This window comes from Leptidea sinapis, chromosome 39, assembly GCF_905404315.1.
Source record: "Leptidea sinapis chromosome 39, ilLepSina1.1, whole genome shotgun sequence".
Lineage (NCBI taxonomy): Eukaryota > Metazoa > Arthropoda > Insecta > Lepidoptera > Pieridae > Leptidea > Leptidea sinapis.
In genome coordinates, this window is record NC_066303.1 from 9,592,763 (window position 1) to 9,613,472 (window position 20,710).

General features: G+C 32.8%; 2 protein-coding genes across 7 annotated transcripts in view; one reads left to right on the plus strand and one right to left on the minus strand.

Moving 5' to 3' along the window:
* Positions 1–8,755, plus strand: part of LOC126976223 (putative histone-lysine N-methyltransferase 1) — a 57,586-nt gene extending 48,831 nt beyond the window's left edge. For 4 of the 5 annotated variants that reach the window (XM_050824466.1, XM_050824463.1, XM_050824464.1 and 1 more), the window contains 3 exons: positions 1,611–1,831; positions 3,590–7,328; positions 7,422–8,755. In XM_050824466.1, the coding sequence (XP_050680423.1) occupies positions 1,611–1,831; positions 3,590–7,328; positions 7,422–8,344 (4,883 nt within the window). In that variant the 3' untranslated portion in view covers positions 8,345–8,755. The remainder of the gene's footprint in view (positions 1–1,610; positions 1,832–3,589; positions 7,329–7,421) is intronic. The other variant, XM_050824465.1, reaches the window with a different exon arrangement.
* A 2,928-nt stretch (positions 8,756–11,683) lies between these two features.
* On the minus strand, positions 11,684–20,479 carry LOC126976001 (vacuolar protein sorting-associated protein 72 homolog). Of its 2 annotated transcripts, XM_050824129.1 has the most exons (10): positions 20,455–20,479; positions 20,148–20,369; positions 19,319–19,442; positions 18,279–18,402; positions 17,980–18,156; positions 16,969–17,044; positions 15,951–16,042; positions 14,633–14,774; positions 13,023–13,178; positions 11,684–12,403 (listed from the first exon to the last, which is right to left on the minus strand). In XM_050824129.1, the coding sequence occupies exons 2-10, from the start codon at positions 20,276–20,278 to the stop codon at positions 12,211–12,213; spliced, it is 1,215 nt and encodes a 404-aa protein (XP_050680086.1). In that variant the 5' UTR covers positions 20,279–20,369; positions 20,455–20,479; the 3' UTR covers positions 11,684–12,210. The 2 variants fall into 2 exon arrangements, with proteins under 2 accessions (XP_050680086.1, XP_050680085.1); XM_050824128.1 differs by lacking the exon at positions 20,455–20,479 and having other exon boundaries at positions 20,148–20,448.
* Positions 20,480–20,710: the final 231 nt, after the last annotated feature.

Genomic DNA, 20,710 nt, shown 5'->3' on the forward strand with positions numbered 1-20,710 from the left:
CGTCCTGCTCGTAGCATTCCTTATTTTCATAAAAAATGTATTCAAAAAGATAGTGTCACCCATTGTATTCAAACACATGGCAACACCCATCGTTACCATGTACATCGATTCACCGAAAGTGACCAAATAGATCAGCGTCATCCAAAGTAATCAAATATATCGGGACACCATAAACGTCATAAACATAGCTACATTCAAAGCACTAAATATATCGCTAAACAAAAATTGCCAATATATAAAACCACCCAAAGTTTTCAATTATGTGGATTCATTTGTGGAAAATGAACTTTCGATGTAAGTTTATAGGATTCAAATTAAATTATCAACAAACTTTAGCTTCATTTGACAAAGTAATATTAAATATATCGTTGTCTGGGATCTATAGTATTCTATAGGGAGTAATGACATTCTGTACACATTTAAGGACTAATATCATTCGCAGTCTGATAGCATTTTAGTCGTGTGTCAACTGTCACTGTCTGAAACGGGTTCTAAATACAAGATTCGGAACCTGAACTGAATTAGTTATTTATGCAACTGTTGTGTAATACGTATAATAACGTGATACGTGTTATTACGTATAAAAATATATTATTAAAGTTATACTTCTTTAGGCGCGTTATGAAAAAATAATGAGAGTGAAATTTTAAGATGCGCGCGCAACACTAAAGTAACAGGTTGAAGTTGGTTATTAAAATATATTGTATTTTTAACATTAAGAAGACAATTAACACATTTATGACAAAATTCATTGATTGTTTGTTTTATTTATTTAGAGCATTGGTAACAAGACGAAACCAAGTCAAAATATCATATTTAAATAGGTTTATAACTGCAAAATAACATTGACATAAAAGCAAAACATAATGACGTTTGTACCTTTTTGATGTTATTGAAGATAAACTTCTTTGACTTTTACGTTGCGCGCGCACAACGACATCTAAAAATAAAAGTTTTCAGAAATTTTCTGTCGTTTGCGACATTAATTATTTTTTTTTTTGGTTTCTTCGTCCATTATTAGGACAGGCAAAGGGTTCAAGCCCATATTCAATAATTTATTTCACGATTTTTACAATATTGTTCTTTCTGCAAACGTGGAATAGCACGACGAATAAATAATTTTAAGGATTTGTCTTGCTACGCCAAAGAAGTATAACTACTTGCATGCATAAATAAGTATACACACACTTTTTTTATAAATAAAATGCGCTTCGTATCGATATGAAGCCGGGTCGAAACCGTGTCACTATGTACCTACTACGAATACATCTATGGGCGGAAAATATGATTAAAAATAACTTATAATGTATTCTTCGTTTGTTTTTTGTTCACCTATTCAATATTATGAAAGAAAATAATAACTACCAGCCGTTGAAATATTTTTAAAGGCTAAATATTTAATTTTTAGAATTAACAAGGCAAAAATGACAAGTTTATGGAAAAATCTTGTCTTATTGATGCTATCAATTAAGATAAATCGAGTGACACACTTTTCTGTCTATTAAAATTGGTACTTAGTAATCTCTCAAGAATTCCTTTAAAAATATTTTCTAACGAGATCCACTTTATAACTGAAAATTGGCATTAAAAAAATCAAAATTTCCTTTCAGTTATATTTTCGAGCGAGGAACAAAAACAAGCGGTGATACAATGGCTTTCAGAGGCTGGCAATGTGAGGGTTGGAGACTTGGACACGGTATGGCGGCATGGATGGATACTGTGCGGCCTGTTGGACGGGGCTCTACCGGGAGCCTGCGCAGGGCATCCCCCCATCAAACTAACTCTGGAACATGCGCAGGACATAGCCGACCATTATCTTGGAGTCCCACCGGTTAGTACGAAGTCGAAACACATTGGTTCAGCTTTTGCTTTAAATAGGTACTAATAATTTGTGGTGTCATTACAAAATGTATTGAACACTTGTTTAAAAAAAGTTCTATTACAAATCCGTGTCCTTTTGTTTAGCGTCAATCGCGATAAGAAGTCGCTTGAATAGTTAGACACTGTTAAACAAAACACTTGTCTAAAACATGTTTAAATAATTTTATATAATAACACCGTTGATGTTTGTAATCCCATTCAACTGTGAAGTCCGAGAAACTTCTCAAGTCCGAGAAATGTAAATTGTAAGTTCAGTTATAGCCCAAACACATGGTGGGATTTGGTACGGCCAGACCACCGCGACCGGTCGGTCCAGTGCACGTGGGCGCCTTGCACCAATTGGTCCGGCTTAATAGTTTTGTTTGATGGACAATGCGACATACCATCTAATGCGCTATAGTCTGCTATCGGAACGCGTCCGATGGTTCGGCCGGACCAAATCCAGTATTCGAAAATAACATATCAACAGATAGAGACCAGCAGCAATAGGCACGCTTACGCTACGCCTGCGTACATTAAAGAAGAATACAAAATGAAAATGGGGTGTAATATCCCTATTATTTGATTTGTCAGTGGTGTTTACAGCATACAAAAATATGTATTCGTATTTTGAATGGTCGTATCAACCAAGAATCTTAAGTCGTAATTAATCATCATTTTGTTGTTACTATTCTACTGCCACTAAAATAAAACAAAGATGAATGAAAAAGTTGACTTAATCATTATATAGATAATCCTAAATATGTAGGTTTAATAAATTTATAGTTCTGTTGCAAAAACTTGTTTACGCATAAAGTATAATAGCTCTATACATATTATCATCATGAATTCATATATGATATTTAATTACTTTATTTTTGTATTAACATAAGAACTGAAGAGAGAATTAACAATAAATCTAATATTTCTAATGTGGTCTCAAAATGATTGCGATTTTCATATACATTTGTTGTATTGTTTTTCTTAAGTTGTATTAGGGCTTCCACTTGACCCGGTACCTATAACATTTTCGATCGCCAAATTTCGTGGCGGCGACATGGGACGGGTCGTCCCCTTCCCTAAAATATGGTTGAGGGAGGCGATGGCTGGCTCATGCGTCATGCTCGTGAACGGGCGCTGCTTGTGGTGACGGGATGATCCTGTTGCCGGGGACTCGGTTTCAGATTCTTTAAAGTTATTGTGTATACATATATATGTATGGATATATACATGTTTATTTATTTATAATCGCTCATAAAATGCTCACAGAATACCTTTATTGATTTATGGTGTATGTGGATGATGCAGCTACTGTACTCAATAACTTTTGTATTAATTTACATTTATGTTTTTTGACTTACTCGTGTAAGACATTGACTATTTGACGTTTGAATGTATTTGTTGCATCATTTTACATATTATATTGTAATTGAAATTATCTGTAAATCTTGATATAAAAGAGTGGCAATGAGTTTCTAGCTACTTCTTCTCATTAGCTCAACCCTTTACGAAGTAGCGGTAGATTCAATAAGAAAAATATTTTATTTCTTTTGACATTCATAAGTGTCATTTTCGTGACCTACTTGAATAAACTGATTTTGATTTGATCTTATCGACATTATTGAAACGTTAAAATTTTATATGTGGGATTATTTATTGATAAAATTTCCTCTAGCAGCTAGAAACTTATTGTACCTAACTGATGATAACTAATATTTTTACTTTCCAGATGTTTACAAAACAAGAACTAGAGTCTAATGATGTATTAAGTAAACATCAAGAATGGAAACTTACCAACTACTTAGACAAGATACGATTGGCTATGGCAAAATTAACACCACCAACCGTGCCAAAACCAGTATCAACTAATACTACCACTGCCGCTGCAAATCTGACATATGAGTATGTCGCTCGGGGTTCTGGTCTCACAGCAGCCCATATAAAACATAAAACATATTTTAAAATATATCCAACTGCTCAACAATCACTTGATCCAGGAGAAGTTGAAATATTTATTAAGGGACCAAAAAATATCTTCGGAACGGCAACTGTATCTCCAATTTTAGGGAAGGCTCAGTTAATTCGACAAACTTTGTTGGGTCTCCAATCAAAATCCAACAATTACACAGAAAATGTTCTCCCCATAACACAAGGCACTGCTTATTTACGAAGCTATGGGAAAAATGACATGAAAAAAACATATTATATCCCTAAAACGAAATACGATATCGAAATTGAAACCGAAAGACATTCCGATCACGTAAGAATTGGCTACATTGTACCTATTGAAGGTAAATATGAAGTCACTATAACAAGTAGAGGACAAAATATAGTTGGCTCACCTTTCAATGTAACTGCATCGACAAATATTATTAAAACCTTGGAAAGAGATAGCTTTTCTTTAGAAGATGGAGAAGAAATTGACATTGTTGATATAAAATCTGATAGAAAAGCAATACTTCGCATAGTAGACTTTGTAACCGAAAAAATGCTTCTGAAAGAAAATGGATCATTAGAAAGGATTACCGATGATGACGCTAAAAAATTATTGGAATCGAATACTACTTTTGTGGATTCGTCGCCAAATGAAGACAAAATAAAGATAAACTGTGATTTTGTTACACAAAATATTTCAAACGCTGATAAGACAGAGGCTAAGAAATTTTACGATATTGCCCGCAAAATTTTGACAATGAATCGAGTTTGTAACATAATCAGGAAAGACATTAAAAATGAGGACATTGAAATGATAAATACTAAAGAAAATCCAAAAGCTATCCCTGATGTAGTTAATTCAACAATTTATGACCATAATCCTTTTTATTATACTAACCGTGATAAAATCATTATACCAGAAAACATTTCTGTTTCGCTATTTACCGAACGCCCGAAAACGAAGGAATCCCATGCAGATAACTTAAAAAATATTAATTATGATAATGTATCTGAATGTAACGAAAACGTGTATATCCCAGACGACGATGACACTATATCGATAGATACTCAATCTACAAATAATCCTTTTACACGTGATGTTTACGAGTCCAGCTATAAAATTGAAAAATCCTTTGGATCATTCATAACTAATGAATACGAAACAAATAACTCGCAAAACGAAGTAAGTCAATCTTTTAGAAATCCTTTGACTGTTTCAGAATCCACTGAAATAAGACTATTATATGAAACTAGTAAAAATAGCAATGTACATTTTGATGGCTTTGATAAGATTAATATAGATTCTCAATCAAATAATATAAAACATACACGGGCAACGAACCCTTTTATTTCTGTTTTGGAAAATGAATCGTACAAAGAGAAGGAACGACTAACTGATTTCATTATTGGAGCACCTGTATCCCTACCCCCTCTGGTAGGTTTAAATCAGTCAGAAAAAGATATATTATCATTATCCTTTGAAAAATCTAGAAATATTAAGAGTTTACATGATCTTTATTGTGTTAGAGAGAAAGACGCATCTTCATTCTTATCAACACAAGATAGCTTCGATCATAAAGAGGATTTTCTCGCTGTTTCTCCATTTCATAGCTTGGGATCCGATACGTATAATTTTCTGAGCCAGGGTAATTTACAACGTAGTAGAGATATGTCACCAAAAGAATTATGGGATTCAGCTTATGTCAGCATTGACGAAAATTCTAGTAACCCAGACAACAATAATAATAGTAGCAACCGTTCTGTGTCAGAGACTTCCTTAAGAAATATATCTTCGTTTATAAATGATGATAACAGTTCCGAAAGCATTGAGGAATACGATGATTTTACGACAGTTGACGAATCGAGATGTAACAAATTGGAATTCAAGCGCCAAGTATTCACGCCAATTATCGAAGAGAATGAAAAAATTGTTTCTTCCAGCATGAAGGATACCATTGACCAAAAGGAACTTGAAGAAGTGTCAAAAGCATTTGGTGAACTAAATGAAATATACGATGATATTTTTTCCAACAACGATGACTCCTCTTCTTCAATTAGTGTAAACACCATCCCACATAAATCTGAGATGGATTACATTACAGAGAACAACAAAATCAGTGTCGATTCCGCATCTGAAGTTAAAACAGATATGAAAAGACACAAGAGACAAAACGAAGGTGCGATTTCTGAGGTTCAGATAATTGATACTGAATCAGTTTCAGCAAGTCAATACCTTCATGCGGAAGAAAACGAAATGAGCGAAATAAGAAAATCAAAAGAAAATACTCAGTTTGGCGATCAAGTTCAATCAAATATTGTACTAGAAAAAAAGAAATACTGGGATGAAAAGATTCGTCAAATAGAAGCGAAAAGGCTTGAAGAATCAAAAGTTCAGCTAAAAAGAAGGCGTTCTTATTCAAAGCATTTAAAGTATAACGATTCATTGAACAAAAGAAAAGGTAAGCAAATGGTAAAGAATTTCTTAACTTTAGAGAATGAAAGAGATGAAAAAATAGAAAAACAACCATGTTTGGGAAATACCGTGAAACGAGTGGAAAATTGGACATCTCTCTGGGATACCCACTTCGAAATGCAGGACCAAGATAAATCTTGTCAAAATCATATTAAAGATAGTAAGCATTCAGATAGAACAACTGTCTCGACGCCTGTCAATATTGACATTGTAGATATTGAAACTGATACCACACCAAGAAATGAATTATCAGAGGAAGTATTCAAAGCTTTTGAAACGTGCCCTAAAAGGTTCTTTGGCACATCCAGAAAACATATCATAAGCAAAATAGAAAACTTCCTAGGTAAATCATACTCCGACAACAAACCCATTTCTGAACCACAACAATTTAATAACGGAAGCGGCTTAGTATCTAGTCGAATTTCCCTCTTTCATAAATATTCAAACTCTACAGAGTTAACTTCTACAAAAAATAATAAGACACAGAATAAAATCCCAACAAAAAATTATATAGAAAATAATATTAAAAGGGATGTGTGTGATAGAAGGCAAAAGCAAGATAAAGAAGATTTAGAGAACTGCGGCACAGAACCAGAAATTCAAGTTAATATTGACAATAAAAACAACGATTTTAGTCGACAATCTGAATGTTTTGAAAAGTCTAGTATGAGTAATGAAAATGCTATGATATTGCTAGAAAATAGTAACGAAATAGTTTTAAGATTACAAGAAAACACAAACACAGAGATGGAAGAAAAAACGCGTGGCAATGAATGGATAGATGATTCAAATAAATTAAATAAATGTACTGAACCAATCATTTACAATTTGAAACAGACTAACGATAACAACTCTTTTAGTAAATCAGAACTGGATATATTTAGCAGAACATCTGATACAAACGACGATGAGAAATTCCACAAATATAAATCGGTTGAAGAGCTTCCCAAAATAAATGTAAAGAACTTTATATTGCTTTATGAGGATGTTTCTCGAGTAACAAAACCTTTACGCAACACCACAAATCGTAAATTGACGTACAGCTCGAGTTCAATTCCAGGTAAGCAAGAAAAACAATGTTTATTTAGATAACAAGGTTAAAACAATTCGTTATAAATAAACATAAATTTTAATATGAAATATTTTATTACAGGAACTCCGAGCAAATCACAACAAACAACCTCTTTTAATTCTAACAGTTTGCCTGTAAGTGGCCAATACAATTTAACAATGAATGAGTCACTTCTAAATTTGCCCACGAGATGCTGTTCAGTCGATAGTGCACTGGTTCATGAAGAAGATAAAAAATACTCAAGTTTGTCAGATATTGAATTAGAAATAATCGAAAAGAAATCTGAAAATGGTGAAGGTATGAGGTCTACTTCAACGAAACCAGATGACATCAATCAAGATGGTTACAAGGATCGCTTTAAAATGGCTAAACAATATTTTCAGTCGTTGGAAGAATTAAGAGATGTTAGAAAAATAAAAGAATGTAAGATTGTTGTAAACACTTCATCAATAGAATCTCTCGAAGGAACTGAGGCCAGTAATTCAAAAAGAGCCAAAGGCAAGAAAGCAAAATTAAAATCGCACTCAATGCCGTCTTCAGAAATTTCAAGGATATGGCAAGAAATGCAGCAAAATCACGCAGAGGGCCCTGACAGTAAGAAACTAATGAAAATATCTGAAAAATTTAATGTTGATGATTTGTTTGAAGATGTTATGGAAGGAAGACTGAGTAGACAAGGCAGTTTACGGGGTATTCCTCATAAAAAGGCTGTTTTAGAAGCTTTCAAATCCATGGAGAACATCAATTCTAACAATAAACTAAACTCTTATGAAATGACAATGTCACAACTCACTGATTTCGCTAAAGAATATAAGGTGAAAAATGCTCAGACTTATTTAAGCGAATACCCATATTTGCCGACAACCGATCCATCAAAATATCAATCGAGACTTGACGCGAACGCATCCGGTTTAATATCTTACACTGAACTACTCAAAACCAAACCGAGAAGGAATAGTGTTCCTGACCTTCGAATTAATACTTCATTTACAGAAAGCCTTTAATGATAAGTACAGCTTTTTATTTGTGTCATAAACGCCTGATAGGGCGGCATAGTGGCGAAAAAATGTGTACTATTTACAAATATTTACTATTGCTTAAAAAGTCAACCATAATTTTGTTGTAAATGTTTCAATACTATCCTATTGATTGTTTGCTAGGTCAATTTAATTAAGATGCATAGTGACAGTATTGTGGTGTGTACCTTATAGCATTATATAAACTAAGCTAGAGTTATTTTGTTTATTTTTGTTAAATATGGCGAATAGTTAAAATTTATACAGTGTTGTGTTGTCTGTTATATGTTACAATTAAGATCTTGTACACTTTGTACAGCTGATGAATCTAATAATAATTGGTAAGTTGAACTTTATGTAATTTATTAAAAAAGAGAAATATATATTATATTATGCCTTTTTTGAGTTTATTTTGTATACACACAACTTACTCATGGAGACAAATTACTATTTATTTCTGATAAGAAAATAAATTATATAATACTGTGAAAAAATACTACTTCCCAAAAAGGTATAGTTAATAAAATACAAATTTTAAACCTCAAATTTATACACATTTCTGAATCATAAGTTCATAAGGTATCAATTTTAAACCACAAATAATACTTACACTTAATATATTAACTTAATAGTAATTATTAATCTCACTACAAATACATTCTTAAAGACACCACGTGATAATTGAGTTTAAAGGGTTGAGTTAGTAATATTAGGTATTACAATTAACTTATTTACAACTGTACATCCCTAGTCTCAACAAGATTTTAAATTTTATCCCGGAGGTCTACTCGTAAAATCGAAAACGATACATTCGGAACGTACGACAATACTCCGAATATATCGCAACTACCCTACTCTGACAAATGTTCGAATTCCTTAACGTTTATCATAACCATAGACTAATATTTTGATTTTTTTACGATGTTAGAGTGAATGAATTATGCGCAAACCTTGAAATACTAAATATTATCTGTATGTCGCTGATAAGTGTCAAAAGTCAAAACACAGTTAAGGCGCCTTAGCGCCAGAGTCTGGCATGGTCCTTAGAACATGCCAGACTCTGCACCACTAGTTTGATATCATTTACACAAAATATAAATATTCAAAAATTATGTAATGAATATAATATAACCACTTAAAATTGAATAAATAATACAAAACTTGCAGATAATTAAATTTAAAAAAAAGTAACAACCCTTCTCGTGCACTTCCTATTTCTCAGGCGGCTATTTGCATTACTTTCTACGCACGATTAACAAAATGACTTAAATTATTCGGTAGTAAAAAGATCCTGTTGTAAAGTAAATCACACATAATTATTTTAAATATATTATATTTATTAACTATTATTATATTGTATGGCAAATATATCTATACAACTTGAAACGATAATAGCAACGACAGCTAGGAGGTGTCGTTGAGATTATCGTAAAAGTGACGTTTGACTATTTTGTCAAATTCGAATATTCGTTTCTGACATTTTCAACTAAGAGTAGGGTTAGAACCGATAATACCGATTGTTTCGTTCGTTCAATCATCGTTTCGACATTGAATACGATGTAACTAAGAGTAGGATTTGACACGACTAATGCCACGATATATCGAATATCGATTTTAGGAGTAGGCCTTCAGCTTGTAGTAGCTGACACATTGTCCGCATCGACGCTATAAAGCAGGAAATGTACTATGCCTGCATCTCTTATATTATTCATAAATGAAAATTTGAATTAAATCTTACAATAATAATTCGGTTGTTTTTGCGTTTTGCTCAAAAATAATGAAAGTAAGTTTTTACATTCGCTATTGTTTGTAGACCACACAGAAAGTGTTCTTTAAAAAAATGTATAGTTTTAACTTTCTTAAGATTTTAGTATATGCGTATAGATAATTAGGGCTGCACTTAGGGGTGAGTCAATACTACGAGTAAGGTGTCGTAGGTCGTCACATCTGTCATGATTGAGTTTTTTTTTAATGATAATAAGGGACGAGACGAGCAGGACGTTCAGCTGATGGTAATTGATACGCCATGCCCATTACAATGCAGTGCCGCTCAGGATTCTCAAAAAACCCAAAAATTAGCTTAACTGAGCAGCACTACAATTGCGCTCGTCACCTTGAGACATAAGATGTTAAGCCTCATTTGCCCAGTAATTTCACTAGCTACGGCGCCCTTCAGACCAAAACACAGTAATGCTTACACAATAATGCTTCACGGCAGAAATAGGCGCCGTTGTGGTACCCATAATCTAGCCGGCATCCTGTGCAAAGGAGCCTCCCACTGGTAAAGTATGAATGAGTCACGTAATATGTCTTTCATTTGAATAACAAGTATAGATTCTGAAAGACTATGCCATCCCGAAAATTTTAATGTATACACAATGTAATACATACATATAAGGATGACTTCGGAGTATGTTTTTTTATATGAAAAAAAATTGTCTGTCTGTTTACAACCTCCCAAGAGGATGAACCCATTTTGATGAAAGTTTCACGGGCAGACAGCTCAAGGACTAAGGCTTCTATTATTACAGAAATAGTAGAGTTAATAAATTTTTAAATTTATGAAACAGAGTATTCTATTTATAAAGAAAATATTATAGAGTAATTTATTAACATACTGTGTATATGCAGTAATATAAAATATATTACAGTATACCGTGCTTGCTGACCAAATCACGCACGTGAAGGAAAACTCTACACTTAATGCAACAAAGAGTATAATAATACACGAAGCTGGATCTTAACGTAGAGTATACAGGTGTAACTATTTAGTATGAACAGGCAAATATTCCCATTCACCCCAAATCAATAACTTTAAAAAAAAATTAGAGCGACGTCCTTGTTGTGCGATACAATAATGACCTTTCTACTAATCTCATACGAAATATACGGGAGTGTTTATTATCACAATATTGGATACTTCTCGTTTGGTTTTTAAAAAGTTATTGGTGTCATTTCACTGGTAACGTACTTTCGATATGAGTTAATTTATTTTTATATCTGTAATAGTTCCGGAATAATCGACTGGTCACACTTAATTATTACATCCTGTATAACTATTGAGTATTTAGTCAAATAATAGTGTTTGTCTGGTTGGAATGGAGCACACAATTTATTAATAATAAAAGCCATTTTATTGCACTACTAGAAAATAATAAACTTGTGAATTATATGAGGGATGTCAACACTGACAACCTTGAGTAGGTTTTTTTTTAATAATTATGACGATGAATTATATACATAAAGGGAAACTATTACAATTTACAACCGTAAATCAAAATGATATATAGATAATATATATATTGGAAAATATTAAAACAAAACACGTAAAATTAACTTTTATTATTACTCAGTACTAAAATAATGAGAAGAAGACTGAATAGACTATATATACATAAATGTACACTGGATGTCATACAAAACTCAGCCTTATTTCCTATAGGACAAATACAACTTTCAACCACACATTAGATTATTGACTTGTTATTTTCTGCATTTCGAAAATGTACGTGGTGGAGGTTAGGGGGTTATTTTGTCAATATTTGGCCCTAAAGTCTATAAAAACAATTTGGACAAAATAAGCAAAATCATCCAGCATTTTGACGAAATAAAATGTATTCATAATAATAATAATAATAAATCAGAAATAGTCAATTAATTCTATTATTACGAAATCTGATTTACTGGTCACATTGTCATGCAAACGAAAACTACTCGGTCAAGTCGCACCTGCTTGTTGCTTATAAAGTTTACGAGGACTTTATATATTCATACTGAATAACCTACATATACATATATGTACACTGGTTGTCTTACAAATCTCAGCCTTATTTCCTATCAGACAAAGTCCACAATCACTTCATGTGTATCTGCACATACGAGGAGGCAGTATCTGCTCGCCTCCACTTGAGCCAAGCAGCCACCTCCGGGTCGGAACGGTCACCTCGAGCCTCCAGCTGCTGGTAGTACGCCTCACGGATGATTCGGAATGCGTCTACACTCCTGTATGGTAGTTTTGTTACCGGGTCTATGTAGCGAGCTGGTAATCTGTGAATAAAAACAAAATGTAATTAATTTGTTATTTTAAGTCATATTATCTCACTTCTGGGATTAATAATATAAATTAAATTTCTAACCAAAACTGAGGAACGATGAGGAACACGAACCCGCGCCCCTGGGATTCCTTGGGGTGAGAGACGACTAAAGAGTTTCCCAATGCTGCGCCTGCAAATCCTATATCACCCTGAGCTTGGTTAGTGACCTTGCCTACTGGAGCTAGAGGTCACGGGTTCGAATCCCGGTAGTTGCAATCATTTTTATGATGAATATGAATGTTTGTTTCCAAGTCATGGATGTTTATTTGTATTTATGTATGTTAAAGTAAGTATATTATATTAAATATATCGTTGTCTTGTGCCCATAGTACAGGCTATTATTATTATTATTATATCTTTAATAAGATCACAAGTTAGTAGGAACATTGGTGAGGTGGCAATATTGCCCCAAACGATCTGGTAAAACTGCACCTACATAGTATAGTTCTAGTGCTGATAAATTATGAGCGCTGTCTAACTTTATGGGGTGCATACGTGTATTATTAGGAAACTTGCCTATCGGAACCTACAAAAACATCACAGTATTGAAATAGGAATCACTAAAAGCTTACTTAGTAACTGCACACAACATTTCTCTTCGCTTCCTCGGTTTGGATTTGGGGAAGCACATGTTGAATGCCTTGTCCTTTATGTCATTTTCAAATGACAGAAGCGTTCTCTCATAGTACGTCACATTTGACTTTGGTTTCGGTTTCTGTTCCGGTTTCCTGTAATACAAACAAAATACGATATTTGCAACTTCATTTAATCAGTATTAATTAACGTCCAACGTTAAAGTTTAAGTAAGTTTCTATGACTAATAAATTTCTATGATGTACGCCACTTCTTTCAGTGGGTCCCAAAATATATGCATTCTCTATACAAATTTTCAAACCGCAATAACTTTTGAATGAATTAACCGAACTAAGAACTTCGTAGTAATTCCGAAAAAACACTTTTATCGGTTTTCTTTCGTTCACGATATCTCTCTGACGAATCAACCAATATTGACCGACATGGCGGCGATCGACGTGGGTTTTTTTTACTTTAAAAGCTGACTAGTTTTGGGAGCTGATCTGTAAAGCCGAAAAAAGACATTTCTTAAAATATACCGGTCCGAAACGGTCCAAATAGTATCAAAATCTAAGTTTGGCCAAGCCCTTTCAAACAGCGCCAACCGGTCAAACCCAGTTAATATAGGATGTTTACATCCTTACACACACACACACACATGCATACAGACATAGTGACACCCTCAATTCGGTTTTTGCAAAACGGAATCAAACAAATAACTTCCCGTTTTTTGAAAATTTTCAATTTTCATATCAGGAAGTTCAAAAAAAAATATTACCATGGTGATTTGTCCACATAATATATTGCTCATTCTTCTTAGTTCAGAGACATTTTAATACTAAATGGGTGGTCAATTCTAAATTTTAAAAAGTAGTTTCGAAATCTTATCATTAATTAAAATATTTGATTTTGGATTTAAATTTACAAGGACAAAATATGTGAAGAGTACTTTGTACATGGTCTAGGTAGAAGAAAAATAAATTTGATATTTTGTGTCAAGGTAGAAAATTTATTATTTATCATGCTACGTAATAAATTTCTGAACAACCAATAATTTTAGGTTTTTTTGTATCATTAATATGATTAGGTTTATTCTCAAAGGGACGACTATTAAATATACTAACCCATATATATTATAACAATTCTGAACACCGTTAATGCTTTAAAACTACTAAATCCCCTATAAATTTTACATACAAAATCCATGTCTGTCTCAGATTGATAAATGTAATTTTAGTTAAATAAGAACTTGTAATAATCTGTTTTGAAAAGAGCAACCTAAGTTTCTTGCTCGTTCTTCTCCAAAGAAATGTGTCTTCCGAATTAGCTGTAGTATATTTTTTTTATGGAATAGGAGGACAAACGAGCGTACGGGTCACCTGGTGTTAAGTGATCACCGCCGCCCACATTCTCTTGCAACACCAGAGGAATCACAAGGTGTACGCGCTTTTTTTGAAGGTACCCATGTCGTATTGTCCCGGAAACACCGCTAAATAAATAAAATAAAATATGATAAATGTAATGTAATTTTCGTACGAAAAAAAATATTTTATGATTTGATTTAACTTCATACATGATACATAAAAATGTGAGAGATTGCCATACTAACACTTTCACATCTTCCACATTAATTTCTTCATCGGGTCCAACAACATCAATATCTATTTTAGTATGCTCTGGTTTATCACTTTCTTCATTGCTTGCATCTGGTGTTGGTTCACTAGCTGTGTTTGCATCACTCAGACTAATTTCTGGTAAAAAAATACATTTTTAATTTATACACAATTGGTTAGTTGGTCACTGACCTGTATAAATACCACTGGATAGTCTGTTCCGTATGTTTAACGGCAATTTTTTGAAGCGACACTCGCGAGCGTCCAGAGAACTTATTTTTACGTATAACACAAATAGCTGCGAAGGAACATACATAACTCTGAAGTATTTTTGAATTTTCAATTAATTTTATTCGTTTTTTGTGTTATTTATAGGTACTTCAAGAATGAACATAATAAATTACACATTTTTTTTAAATAGTTTCCCACTATCTATCGATGTTTGCTGAAGTTGTCGTCACTAGTTTTAATCGACCTGTATAGCCGAGTGGTTAGCTATCCTACCTACTGAGCTAGAGGTCCCGGGTTCGAATCCCGGTAGGTGCAAGCATTTATATGATGAATATGGATGTTTGTTTCCGAGTCATGGATGTTTAAATGTATTTATGTATGTTTATATGAATTTATGTATGTTTATTTGAATTTATGTATGTTTAAGTAAGTATATTGTATTAAATATATTATTATCTTGTAACCCATAACACAGGCTATATATGCTTAACTTGGGGCAAGATAATTTGTGTAAAAAGTGTGTAAATATTATTATTATTACTAGTTTTAGTATCGCAGACTCTCGCTACATGACCAACAGCACCAAAATGGCAAATATCAAACAGTCACAAATGCACTTTGACAGCCGCCAGTCCAGTTGTATATAGAGGTCAGTGATTCTCCTTATATGCTTGAGTAGACAACTTTAATTAGTATCTCTGATTAGTGGAAATATATTTGAAAGCATAGGAATTATTTTCCCAAAATTCATTCCATTGGAATACTTTTTTACTTAAATAAAAGCACTTTCACTACTTCGGATACAATTGGGGCACTGAGAAAGAAAAACGGCACAGGAAACATTCCAAGTTTTCTTCTTTTGCTCTCTTTCTAAGAAAAATACAATTTATACAATAAGTATATTGTATAATCAATAATATTTTGTGCTACAATTATTTATACATCTAATTTAAGCTTATCTTTTCCAAACATGGTGAATTTATTATGTAAAATGTATTTTTGGTGATATTATTGATTTATATTTTAAAACAACATTAGTTATTAGGAAACAGAAAAGGACTGAAATTTATAATTTATTCTTACCCTCTTCTCTATTTAAATCATTACTTAAGTTCAGATCAGCTGTTTGCTTTTGATCTGTCTCTACAGACACGGGTACTGCAAATGATTGAAATCTGAAAACAATAGTGTAAGTACTATAAAATATACTAGGGCCAACAAGAAGAGATAAAAAATATAAACAAATTCCGATAGAAAGCGATTATTATCCCACTCCCTATCAATCATACTAAGTAATGGCGTCAGTTGGACTACGATAGCTGCTGTTATTGCTTCGTGCTACAGGAAAGCAGACAGTACCCAAGTTGTCAACATTTTGCTCGCCATTATTTGGTACTGGAAAGTCCAAAATGTTAAGTACTTGTGATAGAAGTAACAGTCACATGCACAAACACTTTAAGGTTGCTAATTGTAAAGTACTTTGGTTACAACACAAAGCTATCATGAATTATTGAATAATTCTTTACTGGTTAGGTGATACACAACATGTAGCTGTAATTTATATAAAAACTATGTTCCTAATGTGGTTTTATTGCATTCACCTTTTATTAGGTATTCATTGGTTATTTCAAAGATAACCTTTTCAATTTAACCCCATTAAAATCTGACTAACCTTTTGTGGTTATAATATCAGTATAACTAGTAGTTCAGTATTTTTTTGAATTAAAAATAATCGACGAGACGAAGAGGACATTCAGCTGATGGTAAGTGATACGCCCTGCCCATTACAATGTCGAGTCGCTCAGGATTATTGAAAAGCCCAAAAATTCTGCGCAGCACTACAACTGCGCTCGTCACCATGAGACATAAGTTGTCAAGTCTCATTTACCCAGTAATTTCACTAGCTACGGCGCCCTTCTGACCGAATCACAGTAATGCTTACACATTACTGCTTCACAGCAAAAATAGTAGCCGTTGTAGTACCCATAATCTAGCCTGCAACCGAGCCTCCCACTGGTATATGATATATATTATATACCGTATACGATCAATATATTTTTATCAAAAATCCCTACACATAGGTACATAAGATCTTGTATACCTGATGATTGGTCCAGTGATTGTTTTTTTTATCGGCCTAATTTTTTTTCTTTCTTGCTCACTCTGTTCAAATCTTTCTGAAAATAGGAAATTTGTGTTTAAATGAAGGAACAAGTATATATATTCTTTTGTTTCTTGTCTTAGTACTGTAGCTCAATTTTCACATTTGATATATCTTTTCCTATAAACATTTTCAATTGGTTGGAAAATTAGGTATATACTTTATGTCTGGCAATAATTCAAAATTATGTGGCAATCTTGTAGGTATTAATTAATAAGTCATGCCCTTAAATTAATGAAGATACTTTATCATGTTCATTAGCATTTATTTTTAATGTAAAGAGGTGATTCACAAACCGGAGACAGTGTACCTATGCACACTTTATAAACTCTAACCATCATCCCAAACCATCCTGAAGCATTTTTCTGCCACCAAGAAGTGATAGCATTTTGATTTTTAAGGGAGCAGCAGATAGTGAAATTACTTGGTCATAGAGTCTTAACCATCTTATATATCTAGTTGACTATAACCAATATCTGTGTGCTGCTCATTCATGCTAATATTATAAATGTGAATGTTAGTTTGTTTGTTATGCTATCATGCCTAAACAACAAACAATTTTGATGAAATTTAGTACAGAGAAAGACTAGAACTTTGAAAGCTACCTTGAACAAGAGGTTTGGAGGGGATGAAATAGTGGGTGGAAGTTTGTACGGAAGTTTGTCATTATCAAAGATGCCACCATGAAACTTTGCATTTAGGTACTTGATAAGAAATAAATAAATATATGTTCTAGTGTTTTTGAAATTTCAACCTGTAAAGGGTTGAAATAAGGATGAAAGTTAAAAAAAATAATGCTCAAAAGTATCTAACAGTTGTAGGTAGTTTAAGAAAAAAAAATGGGAAACTTTGTGGCGAGTATCAAACCCGCAAAATTTCACCTGTATTTTTAGTACAGCAAAATTTGTCAGCTAACAATTGCTAATTTTATTCTAATAAGTTTATCCATACCCAAACTCTTGAGATTCTCTTTTTCTGTAGTCAATGCCTCTTCCAAACGCTCTTGTTGTGTGAGTACTTTTTCTTCAACCCTTTTAGGTTTCTTTTTTTGTAACTCTGACCTAATTTTGATCCTTTTAAGTGTCTCAGCAGACTTCACAGCTGTACTTTGTCGTATGGACTTCCTCTCTAGAAATTAAGTGACATATAAAAACTAGAAGAACAATGTTATAATGAAAATCAAGTCATACAACAATACAATTAAAACCACATCATAGAATTTTCAAATCTGAGCACTAAAACTAACTAACCTGTGGATGGATCAAAATCTTTTTCATTAATTTGTACATCTTTAGTGTCTTTTGGTTTAGGTTCCCTTGGCTTTTTCACGACTTTCTTTTTTACTCCAGCTGATTTACGTTTCTGGTTTGGATCCTATTGAATATAAAAAGCAAAGTATTGTTAATTAAACATTTTTTTGTGAAAGAATGACATGATAACCAGATGACCACCTGCTAATTATCACAATATAGTTATTGAACATTTGTGTAACTCAAAGATCTAATTGAAATTTATACCTATGACTGAGCCAAGTGCTATGGTGAGTACATTAAAAAAAGTATAGATAATAGAGTTTTACTGAATGTGTGTTGTTTTAAGTTAAGGAATGAAACATGTTAATTTAATCATCACTATTTTATTTCATAGTTCTATTATAAATTAGTAATAAGTTGAAAAAATTATAGTGTTGGTTTTAACACCATTGAATTTTAGCACCCATAAGCACTGCAATATACTTGTTATCCCACTATCACCCTTATCAGATAGCACTTATGCCACACTAAGGGTTGACAATGGCGATGGCAAATCTAATTTAACTCGGACAGCAACCAGTCTCAGCGGTGAGTGACACTCAATAGTTCTTTCTTGCCAAGATCAGTTAGCGGCAAACATTATAAAATTATATTGAGAAGATTTAGCAAGAAAATCAAATATGCTCTTTTAATATCATTGCCTACAAATAGCTGTACTATCTAATAATTAATAACACTAGACAGAGTAATGCAATATCCTCAGAATTTTTATCAAATTTTACTCATGTATAGCTTTCCCTAGAAAATTGTAACACAATTGGCACACTAATAAAGACATACTTGACACCTTGGGAATGGAGTGATTGCTACCAGGGTCTTTCATGAGCATAACACATCCCACTCAATGAATCTCTTATGCTCATTCTTCTCAATTAGCTTTGCTTCAATTTCGATATCCAATTTTCTATACAAATACTTAATTTGGTGATGATTAACAAAGTTATCAAACCTCAATTTAATTCTGAAACTTTACTTACTTTATATGCTGTTGTGCTGACTTTTTTCTTTTCTTTATTCTCATCTTCATGATCAGAAACAAGCTCATCATTCTCATCTATATCAAAATCAGAATCTACAACATCATCTGCCTCTTTTTCTTCTCTGAAAAAAAAATGAAAAAACACTTATATGTTTAATGAAGTAATTGATTATGTACCTTAATAAAACTGTAAGTAAGCAAATAACTTATCCTATTAAGCAACAAGAGGAAATTACCAGAACTCCAACCTTAATTATTCCACACCATGCTAGCAATAGCAACTTAAGTAAAATATTAGGGCCTCATCCTTGGTTAAATTCAATTTAACAAATAGGTTGATGTCATACCACAAAAAAAGCTTGTATGCTTTTTACTAGTATGAAACAATAGGTGGTAAAATACAGTATCAAAATAAAAAAGACGTAGATGCATCATCAAACAGCCTTTATGCAGAGGACAATAACTACAGCAAGTGCATGAGTATGCTGTGTAGGTGAATAATGGATACATGTACACTTACAGCAATTGAAAATGATAGCCGAAGTTGAAGTAAGACGAACTGACACACAAAATGGCACAATAAACAGGCTTAGTGCCGTAAATAGACCAGCAAAGGAAAGGACTGTATAATTTATAACCTACTATTTTTCAGGAAAATTGTACTTGAGTAAGACACTTGTTATAAGATTATTAATATGATAAATTATCCAAACCAATCGATAATACTTGATATCATAATTATTAATTGCCAGTATTGTTTTGTTGAACTGCTTTCGGGCAAAACTGCTTTTTGTATTAGGGAAATCTTATTCGATTTAACTACTCACATATAATCGTTGTCTTCCTCTGTCTCTTGGAAGCCGCCATAGGTAGTCTTATAAAAATCATCTTCTTCTTCCTCATTGAGAAGTTTAGCCATGCGATTACCGGCGTTGGCTCGACGTTCCCTGTTAGCCATCGTTGAGATTTTAAAACGAGCCTAGTAATAAAACGAAATTTTTAACCGTAACGACAATAGGACTGCCTGGTTAAGATTTATTTTCTTGTATCTGTCGAAAAATAATAATGAATGTAATGTTTACAATTGTACACAGTAACAGTATTTTCACTATTTAGTATTTATTTTATATTTACATCGATCCTCTTTGACAACACTCAATTTTTTTTTTTTTTAAATATATTAATTCGTTCTTTCGAACAGGCTATAGCCAGGGGCCTTACTGCCTTGTCGTTAGTATTTTCATTTCTTTGGTATTTATTATTTTCACTATTTTGTTTTACAAAAAGTCCAATCCAGTTTTCTCATTTCATCTTACATTATTTCCATTTTCCTTTTCCAATTATGTATATTCGATAGCGAATATTTATAGTAGTTTCTTTCATCAAATCC

What these genes read in the sequence shown, in the direction of transcription:
- LOC126976001 (XM_050824129.1), bottom strand. Translation starts at nt 20,278, where the DNA reads ATGGCTAACAGGGAACGTCGAGCCAACGCCGGTAATCGCATGGCTAAA. An exon ending in AGAGAATCTCAAGAGTTTGG is followed by an intron (nt 17,045 to 17,979) that starts GTATGGATAAAC and finishes TCCTATTTTCAG; the next exon opens with AAAGATTTGAACAGAGTGAG. An exon ending in TGATTTAAATAGAGAAGAGG is followed by an intron (nt 14,775 to 15,950) that starts GTAAGAATAAAT and finishes TTTTTTTACCAG; the next exon opens with AAATTAGTCTGAGTGATGCA.